We start from the raw sequence: 10000 nt of genomic DNA on the forward strand, positions 1-10000 counted from the left end.
GTCGACCCTTGCCTTTGTGTTTGAGTCATACCCTCTGATGGTACTAATTCACAACCAAATGTTTTTACATTTGTTAATCATTTTATAAACATTATCTGTTCATTCAGTTTTCAGTACTTTTCCTCCTTGTGTCACCAGAGAGTCTATGCCATCGTTCACCGTTCTCTCTGCATTTTTTGCAGCCTCGCCCGGCTTTTCCAACGTGTTTTTGTTGCTGAGTTTCCGTCGGCCCACTTCAGTTACCGCAGATCCAGCAGCGGCCCCGATGGCTCCACCAATCACACCCCACAAAAACACACCGAGTACCAGACCCAGTAATGCGCCCGCTATGACGGCCTTGGGCACCTGTTTAGCAGTAGTCCCAATTTTCTCCCACAATGAGCTGTCCGCCACCATTTTGGCCCCTGCTTTGGCCCCAGAGCCCACCTTCCCCCACACCGGACTCTCCGCCACCTTCTTTGCACCGGCACCAATTCCAGCTCCAACTCGCGCAGCTCCGGTTTTGGCCCCGGATCCTACTTTTCCCCACATAGGACTCTGTGCCAAATTCTTTGCCCCGGCTCCGATCCCAGCTCCGACACGCATGGACCTGTCTGCCACCAGAATGGCCCCCGATTTGGCCCCTGAACCAACTTTTCCCCACACTGGACTAGCCGCTACAGACTTTGCTCCAGATCCCACCCATGTAGAACCATCCACCACCACCTTGGGGACTCTATCTCCTACTAGTTTGGACGCATGTCCAGCACTCGCTCCCACCTTATCTCCAACTACTTTGGACATATGTCCAGCACTCGCTCCCACCTTGCCCCATACAGAACTATCAGCCACCATCTTGTGGACATTTTGTGCTCTGCTGCCGACGTTCTCCCACACCGGACTACCTTTCAACTTCTTCGCTCTCTCACCGACCCACACAGAGCTGTCGGCCAACAGTTTGGGTAACATCTTTGCACCATACTCCATTTTCTCCATCACGGATTGGAGAAGTGAAGGCGACATGGTGGAGCGTGTAATAGGAGGAAGGCTCTCAATTTTCATTGTTCTTAAACTCATCTCCGCCTCATCCCTCGTTTTCTCAATCTCATCCTCCCTCACTTCCTCTTCTCCCTCGGCCACAGGCTGCATGTAGGGATAAAGTAACCGTCGTTCAGAGCTAAGCTCCAGTTCTCCCCTCTTTCTCTCCCTTGCTATCTCTACCTGCCTCTGCCTCACTCTGTCCTCCGCCTCCTGAAAAGCAGGATGGGAAAAAGCAAAATGATCGACAACTTAGGGGGGGGAATAAAACATGCGCGCGCAACTACGTTGCTATGCAACGCATAGTTGTTGACATGGAGAGTCTAGTCGGTGAGTTGTTGTATTCACCTGAATGTGAGGTCCTCCACTCTCTGCTCCTGGTCCTACTTGGCCTCTCTGGTCCCACTGGGTTCGAGACTCGACCCGACCGTTCGTGGGTCCACCAGAGCAGGTTAGCATTTAGCACGTTAGCCAAACTGCTGCTGTTAAAGCCACGCACATCATAGGCTCATCACTTAGAGTGGAGTTTTAATTAAGATGGATGCTTTTTTATTAACTTTGCAAATTACAACCTCACACAACATGATCCTTTATGTCACTGAGCTTGAATCGGCCCGTTACATGAAGCTCTGAAAGCAAACACTTAAGGTATCATTTCCGGTGTGTGTCACCTGTCTCGCTGGTCGTCCCTTGCCTGAATTTTCATGTCGATTACCGTATCAGACGATTAAAGTCATCATGCTCGACTGGGGTGCAAAGTTCCACGACACTGGGACTGTAGCGACCCACTGGAAACATCACTTCCTCTTACATGGAGAAAGGGCATCGCCGGGGTAACGGCGTTCAAGGCGTCCTCCCAATCTTCGACAGGAAGCATGAGCAACGTCTGGAGGCTCTTCCTACCAAATTTGACACCGGAGGAGGACATACCAGTGTAAAAACATGACATTTCATGTCGCCAATAGGTGGCGCTCTGATTGTGAGTCAATATTGCAGTGCAGACGTGTTCAGGGTGGGACTCTTGTTGAGTTATGGTATATTAACTGTTGCAGCTTAACGTTGCATTCGGATGAAAAGAGTCAGCGGGTTTTCTTCAGCCTTTCTTGGCATATTTATTTGCGAACTGTAGACACATCAGTCTCACGGTCATACAGCTTCGTCTCAAAACTACGGAAGATCAACTGGAACAAATGACGCTTTTGCGCCCTGCCTCTATAGCCTGCACATTAGCGCCTCCTTGTGGCATAAACATATACACAGTACAGAACACATAAGAACAATACAGCATCACATCACATACAACTGAGGACATAAACATATTTTAACACCCCCACTTGTACTCAGGTTGCTACACTCTTAAGCAAAAAGAAAATAAAGACAGAATGAATGTGGATCCCTGTCATACACACATCACTCCCCAAAAAGAGCACCTGCAAACCTCTCCAGTTTCAACTTATTTACAGGTTTGGTCATTACATCAGCAACCATGTTGTCAGTAGAACAATACATCAAAGTCACTCTTCCCTCATTCACAGTAGACCTGATGAAGTGGTATTTTATGTTGATATGTTTACACCTCCTTCTATTTACAGGGTTTTTGGCAAGAGCGATTGTTCCCTGATTGTCCTCATGTACTACAGTTTGTGTGTACCTGTAGTTATCTATGCCTCCCAATAACTGCTCTAGGTATAGACACTCCTGTATGGTGGATGCCAGTGCCATGTATTCTGCCTCGCATGTGGATAGCGCAACGGTAGGTTGCTTTCTAGTCTTCCACGAGACTAGGGAGCTGTTCTGACTAAGGCTCACACAGTAGCCTGTGGTACTGCGTCTGTCACTGGTATCAGCCGTCCAGTCGGCATCACTGTAGGCCTGTATACCTAGCTTCTCACTGTCGTCTCTCCTAAAACTTAACCCTTTCTCTGCAGTGCCTTTGAGGTATCTTAGTACGTGCTTCACAGTGACCCACTGCTCCTCTGTAGGCTCAGCAAAGTACTGTGATAACCTGCTCAATACAAAACTTAAATCTGGTCTGGTACAATAGTTAGGTATATTAGGCTTCCTACGGCCTCCCTGTACAGCCTGACGTCTTCCATCTTTACTGCATCTTCAGTATACTCTAGCTTTTGCTCACAGGGTGTCTCTCTGATCCTACAGTCTTGCATATTAAAACGCTGTAGTATCTTGTTAGTATACCTTTCCTGTGACATCTTTATACATCCATCTGACTGACTGAAATCGATTCCCAATCTTTCATTTTAAACTGTTCTGCAAGCATCTCTTTCACCTTTTTCAGTTTCTCTTCATTGCTTGCCGCAATAATCAAGTCATCGACCCATATGATTATGATCACCTTCCCTTCTTTTGATTCTTGGGCATAAACACAGTGGTCGGCTGGGTTTTGCGTGAACCCATTCTCAGTTAGACAATCATGCAAAACCCTATTCCAATTTCGCCCGGATTGTTTAAGACCATATAGTGATTTCTCTAGTTTGTAAACTATACCCTCTTTCTCTTGATAACCCTCTGGTGGATTGATGTAGATCTCATAGTCTATGGGAGCGTGCAAGTACGGCGTTTTCACGTCCATTTGGTGCAGGAGTAAATTCTCCTGTACCGCTTTCTGTAGCACTACCCTTACACTCGTCAGGTCTGCAGTGGGTTTAAACGTCTCCCCATAGTCTACTCCCATTTTCTGGCTGTAACCCTTGGCCACAAACCGTGCTTTGTATTTATCCTTTCCATCTACATCAGTCTTAACAGCGTAAACCCACCTACCCCCCACTGTTTTTTTGCCTATTGGCAACGCTGTCGGGATAAAGGTTTTGTTCTCGTTTAAAGACTGAATTTCCTCATCCATGGCTTTTGCCCATTCTTTTGAGTTAGCTGACCCCATTGCTTCCCCAAATGTCTGTGGGACGCCACACACCGCTCTGCAGCAGTAGTCTACCGTGATATGAACCCCATCACTATCACAGTCATCAGTTATGAAGTCACCTAAGTAACTCGGTGTTCTCCTTTCTCTAGCTGGATACCTTCTACTCTCGGGTTCATCACTCTGCTGTGTGTGATTATGGTCACTAGACCTAGGTACTGTACCTGGACTATCACTATGTGCACTTCTACTTCGTACACTTGGCTCTGGAGCATTTTCTGTACCCCTACTAACCCCTTGAGTGATCTCACTAGTCCTGGGTCTCACACTATCATCGCCATCGCTTGGATCTGGCTCACCTGTCTGTGTCTGTTTCTCCACAGCTGCCTTGCTCACAAACTTCACTAGCCTGTGTTTTTGTACTTTATTCGTATCTGGATGATACACCAAATACGCTGGGCTGTTCTTATCGTAACCTACAAAACGCCCCTGATCACATCTGGAATCAAGTTTTCCCTTGTCCTGTTTGTAGGTGTAGCATGCAGACCCAAACTTTTGCATTTTAGACACATTGGGCTTCTTGTTGGTCAGCAGCTCATAAGGAGTCTGCCCTGTACGCCTGTTATAACACCTGTTGCGTACCATTGCTGCCGTTTGAACTGCATATTGCCACAACTGCTTTGGCAGTGTACTTTCAACTATCATGCACCTACCCATCTCAAAAAGAGTACGCCAACCCCTCTCTGCAGTTCCGTTTTGGTGTGGGGAATACGGAGCTGACGTTTCATGTCTTACATGGTTTTTCCTGAGCAGTGCTTGGAAATCACCGCATGTGAACTCTGTTCCGTTGTCGGATCTACCCATTGAATCGCATTGATATCATCGTTATACTCTATAGAGTGGTGAAGTCCCGCCCCTCCATTTCCGGGACATGGGTCCTCAAAAGCAAAAAAATATCAATGCGATTCAATGGGTAGATACAAATTATTTTCTGGTCCCGTTTGAATTGTGCCATGGATTTCACATATGTTCTTTGTGATATTTAAAGAAAATTTTTCACGCAAAGAAGACGACAATTAAGCGCGAAGAGTTTTGATAAAGTTAGGTTTTGTGTGAGCCGCTTTGTGAACTACAGCTCCTCGCTGTTCTCGTCGCGAATGATATACGTCACCACCCGCCGAGTCCGAAGTCCGCCGAGATGGCTGTTTCTCTGCTCCACTTCACCGCTTTTTTCCAAGGGCAGAATAAAAGTATCGAAAGGGGGGAGAACCACTATAAGTCGGGTCATGTGGAGAGCCTCAACTTCGCCGATGGGGAGGGAAAAGGGCGATGACGTGACGTCACATACGCGACACAACATGTAGTCTTTATCATTGTGTTTTCTCAATGAATTTTAACTGAAGAATTGCACAATAAACGGTCAAACTCTTGACATGGAAAATTATAATTTAAGCCTATAAACAACATTTGTGTAATCCAAGGCATAACGACCGGGGGATCAGATAATAATTATTTTCCGTCCATTGAACACCATTCATTTTTTTCGCTCCGAAAGGACCCATGGCGCCGTTACTTCCTGCTTCCGCTTCGGCACTCTATACACTACGTTGCGTCTTCAATCGGCCAGTCGGATATTCAAGTTTTTCTGAGCGCCATTTACGCATCTCACGAGAGGCTTGTGGATATTTGGCTTTGGACTTTGGATTGGCTTTTGACACTTTGGACCTTGGACAACGAGAGGAGACCACATTGGGACAGCTAAATATATATATATACACACGTAAAAAATGTGTATATATATATATATATATATACACATTTTTTACGTTTGTGTTTACACTGCTGACAGGTATGTTTAAGAACATTTTTATATTATAGAGAATAGATGTAGAGTCCAGCTCTGTATGATTAGTGGTCTGAGATGACCTTTTAATGATATGATATATGACTTGATGTTATATGAATAAATTATTTATTTATTTTTGCAGTGGAGAAAATCATCAGAGGGAGGAGACTAGTGGACACTTTGAGTCTCAAAGGAATGGGTTTCTATTTGTTTGACTGCATTCAATACAAGTTTTCACTGTTATATTCCTGGTAACGTTTTTGGCCAGTGTGCCTTTTTTTCATTTAGGATGCCTCGATGGAAGAACCATCAGCTATCCGTTGCTGCCAAGCAGAGGATGGAGGATCGGTGTGACAGGCAGGAGCCTGTCATCTCTTTCTCCGGCAGACCCTCTGGTTTGTACTCAAACGTTTTTTATCATTAAGTGTTTAACTTTTTTAATTGTTAGGTGTATTCTCACTATATTTGTACACCTGACCTAGTGGAAAGAGCTTTGCTTATATAATTATTATAAATTATGAATGAAATTTCTGACTGTGATTTAGTCTTTTTAACTAGCCCATGGAACTGGTCATCGCCATGCCGTGAGGAAGTGGCCAACTTCTGCTCGCACCGGCGGGAGTCACAAGTTGGTCATCCCACCGAGTCTCCAGACAAAAAGGTATTGTTGTTTTGGAAGTCATTTGACAAATGATGTCTGATGTTGATCATAATCTTGTTTGCATGATAATAATTCTCCATTGTGTTGTTCCAGTTTGTTCTTCTTGTCAGGGACTCCCACCTTTGCAGCATCATGGATGGGTTCGTCACGATGCCTATCCTTTGGTGCCATGGCGACGCCGGGGGCTTGCGCCAGGGACCTGAGGATCGAGCTGGTGAGTGCTATTGTGCCACGTACACCAGATGTTGTCTGTGTTCTTGCCCCCAGCAACAACCTGACGGCCAGGAGGACAGTGGAGCAGGCAGGGGAGGACTCCCGTGAGGTCATCGCCAGTGCCTGGAGTCGGTGTCAAAGGTGTTCGTCCTGTATGTAATTGATTTTTGAATATTGCTGTAATATTGGTTACCTGTTACAGTTGAATAAAAATACTGAGAATGGGAAATTGTAGCTGTTCATGTTTCAATGTTAATTTACAATCTTTATGGGTAATTTCATTCGTTTTAAAACCTAAAATGTTTGTAATTAAACGTTAAAAACAACATAAAATAACTAAATATACATTTACAATATACAATTTTAAACCCAATATCTAGTTTTTCAACAGTTTTATGACATGTTTTGAAAGATGAATCACATTATTTTGAGTGTCATATACTGTTATATTACATCAAATATAAATGATTATACAACCTCTTTCCATAAAATAATGTCATTAAAACCAATTAATAACCACACATTTCTGTAAATTTAACCATTTAGTTTATTTACCATGCAATTTATTTATTCGTATTTAAACAATGACGTAAACGGAAGCCTGCCACCGTCCTTTCTAGCAGCCAAGGAGCGACTGCGAGCGTTGGGTGCTTGAGGCCGGGACTTGCTGGTTGACCCGCGGCTGGACCGGCGTCCTGCAGGGAACAAATGCAAACACTGAAGGGCAGCAGAGTGACGGAACAGGCAACTTTTTCTGATGTATGGTCTTAGTTTTTTGAATAATGTTCTAATAATAGAACAATAATTAATTAATTCTAGTTTAAATTAGGCAAATCTTCCAAGGAATTTCCTCTGGACATCAAAGACTGCTTATAAAGTCACAAATAATAACTTTGTCAGAACTTTGGCTCTATTTTCCTCAAACTTAGTGGGGTAGTTTTCCAAGGGAAACGCCTAAACAATGCTCTAATTACAGTTTCTCTACAATTGCTAAGCCACAATTTCTGAAACGAGTTTGTCAAAACTCTACGAACCAAAAACATTTACACAAAACGTCACTCTGACAGTGTGACTTACTGTTGGCGAGAATCTCCTCCAGCTGTCTCTGGATCTGGGCCACCTCGTCGGAGGTAAAGCGCCAGCGCTCCTCTGCTGCTTGCGGCGGCGGCTGCGGCGGTCGGGAGCTCTTCTTCACCTTCAGCTTTTTGGGAGAGGTCATGCATGAGGTCGGGATGGAGCCCGTCGTCAGCCCTTCTGGGAACATCTGAGCGATGACCTTGAGACCTGGCAGAGGACAGCAGAGTGGGACGATCGCTCTTCTCATACATGCAACCACACGCACAGATGTGAGCTCCACTCAGCTGCTACTTTACCTCCAGACAGCAGAAACAGATTCTCGAATCCCCGTTCACACATGATGTTGGCGGCCTGGATGGCTACAGTCTCATCCACGTCGTACACGATGACCATCTTCCCAGCTGCGTTTTTCTACGGATGGTGGGTTAAGTTCAGACAAGACGATGGTCAGTTGACTGCTTTTCAAAAGGGCTGGTCAGGTGTGTCGTTTGCATTGAAGGATACATATTTCAGCATGTCTTTGGTGAAGGGGTGCATTCTTCGAGTCACCATGGCAACGGGCCAACTGTGTGCTGTAGGGGAGAGAGAGAGAGAGAGAGAGAGAGAGAGAGAGAGGATTAAAACAAGAAATCCTTTTTCATAAGAGGTTTGGTGATAAAAAAACTTACCACCAATAATGTGGCAGCAGTCGTATTGGTCACGGTCCCGTGCGTCCAGCAGCAGGTAGGGGCAGTCGGGGTAGGGCCTTTCGCCGAGCTGGGGGCTGGACACCAACATGGTCTCCATCTCCTGATGCTTCCTGTTGAGGTTCAGCTCTCCCACTCCGTTAATAAGACTGTAAGTGTAAGTGAAAGAAGTTTGAAGCTGTAAATGTGAGCAGTAATGTTTCCCAGGGTGCAAAGCTGCACGGTACCTGTGCAGGGTTGACCTCTCAGCACGGCAAACGTCTTCGGCTCTTGCATCCTGGCGATCTGACAGAGGCGAGGGGAAATTAACCCACATCCACTGACAGCGACAGACAGTTTGAATCCAATTTTAAAATGTTAAGGGCCCATCTGGACATAAATAAAGTTTCCCAATGTTGGCTGAATGAGTAATTGTGTTAGTTACCTCCTGGGTCGTGTGATTCGCTGTCAGTCTCATTTTCATTCAGATCGGCTGCAGAGGTGACCTGAAGTATCTGAGAGGAAAAACAGGTTTAGGAATCTGAGACGTTTGCACCGGGAACACAAAGAGGAAACGCAAAGAGAATATTATCCTGCTGTCTGTAAATGAACGTAACTAACCGAGCTAAAAGAATTCAAAGCCGTCCAATCAAAACGATTCTAGCAAGTATTCCATCAACTATTAAACACTGTAAGGGGATCAGGGTTTCTCTTCCCGCCATCTCCAATACAGACATAACTGGACAATGGATTTTCCCAGGAATACGACACATGTATTGTGCAAGCCTTCACAGTATTGCAAGAAAATAAACATTGATGCTCACCATTTGTGCAAAGGTCGTCAACTTTAACCGTTTGAATATTTCATCGTTTCGGTAATTGAAATCTGAAAAAAAGGGGGACAGAAAGTTTGAGTAGGAAGGAGCCTGAAAGTCCTGATGATACTCAAAAAGTCAGACACCTGATGGGATCGCTGGGTTTGATTATTACTTAAAACAACTGTGTAATTACTTCAGCCGTCCCAGGGAGCCGTACTGAACACAGCTCACCTGGCTCCCAAGTCCTCCTCCTCACCCCCCTAGTGCTTCAGTTAACGCCAGCACTGCCGTTTTTGGGCAGACTGGAAAGTGTTTCTAAGGACTGTTAGGACTGTTAGGAAGACAATACTTATATCTATAACATTTGGGACTTGGAAATTACAGTTTAGTCATGTAAAAAAATAATAATTCTGGATTCAAGTTTTCTTTTTTTACTGAATTTAAAATATAAAACAAATGTGATGTTAGAGTGCATCAAATAAAGTGCATAGAGTAGAAATATTAACATTTTAAAATGACTTGCCAATGCTGATCCCTCTTCAAATGAGTCCTGTTGTTTTCAACCTTATACATAATATTGTTTAAAATAAAAATAGGGTCACAGAAATAAATGAGTTACTCACTTTTTTCATTGTAATCCTGTCTTTCCATATACTTAGTATAGCTACATCCTGTATTATAAATAAAGAATATAAGCAATAAGCATTTATACCTGTCATAGCAAATGACACCAGTTTGTTACATTGAAATACATATGCACAGATACCTGTGTCCAGCTTGGTTTTGACATGGTCATATTTTGGATTCCGGGGTATGCTCTTTGTGTAC

General features: G+C 44.5%; 2 protein-coding genes across 2 annotated transcripts in view; one reads left to right on the forward strand and one right to left on the reverse strand.

The window, feature by feature from the left end:
• Positions 1-5789: 5789 nt before the first annotated feature.
• On the forward strand, positions 5790-7371 carry LOC311010567 (uncharacterized protein). The gene is made up of 4 exons (XM_084005113.1): positions 5790-6133; positions 6297-6399; positions 6493-6764; positions 7233-7371. Exons 1-4 carry the CDS (start codon positions 6028-6030, stop codon positions 7265-7267), a joined length of 516 nt encoding a protein of 171 aa, XP_083861239.1. The 5' UTR covers positions 5790-6027; the 3' UTR covers positions 7268-7371.
• The window catches only part of LOC311010565 (centrosomal protein of 41 kDa-like), a 4203-nt gene continuing 911 nt past the window's right edge, over positions 6709-10000 (reverse strand). The window contains exons 2-11 of the mRNA XM_084005111.1: positions 9939-9999; positions 9179-9240; positions 8800-8869; positions 8603-8660; positions 8358-8524; positions 8194-8261; positions 7986-8100; positions 7690-7896; positions 7168-7307; positions 6709-6762 (exon numbers count right to left, since the gene is read on the reverse strand). Of these exons, the coding sequence (XP_083861237.1) occupies positions 7180-7307; positions 7690-7896; positions 7986-8100; positions 8194-8261; positions 8358-8524; positions 8603-8660; positions 8800-8869; positions 9179-9240; positions 9939-9999 (936 nt within the window). The 3' untranslated portion in view covers positions 6709-6762; positions 7168-7179. The remainder of the gene's footprint in view (positions 6763-7167; positions 7308-7689; positions 7897-7985; positions 8101-8193; positions 8262-8357; positions 8525-8602; positions 8661-8799; positions 8870-9178; positions 9241-9938; position 10000) is intronic.

The sequence above is a fragment of the Eutrigla gurnardus genome (assembly GCF_963514095.1).
Source record: "Eutrigla gurnardus genome assembly, chromosome: 3".
In the NCBI taxonomy this organism is placed as follows: Eukaryota; Metazoa; Chordata; class Actinopteri; order Perciformes; family Triglidae; genus Eutrigla; species Eutrigla gurnardus.

Excerpts from the sequence above, each read along its gene's own strand:
- LOC311010567 (XM_084005113.1), top strand. The coding sequence starts at position 6,028 with ATGCCTCGATGGAAGAACCATCAGCTATCCGTTGCTGCCAAGCAGAGG. Across the intron at positions 6,400-6,492 it reads CCGAGTCTCCAGACAAAAAG|TTTGTTCTTCTTGTCAGGGA; the intron begins GTATTGTTGTTT and ends GTGTTGTTCCAG. Across the intron at positions 6,765-7,232 it reads GTGTCAAAGGTGTTCGTCCT|CAGCCAAGGAGCGACTGCGA; the intron begins GTATGTAATTGA and ends CGTCCTTTCTAG.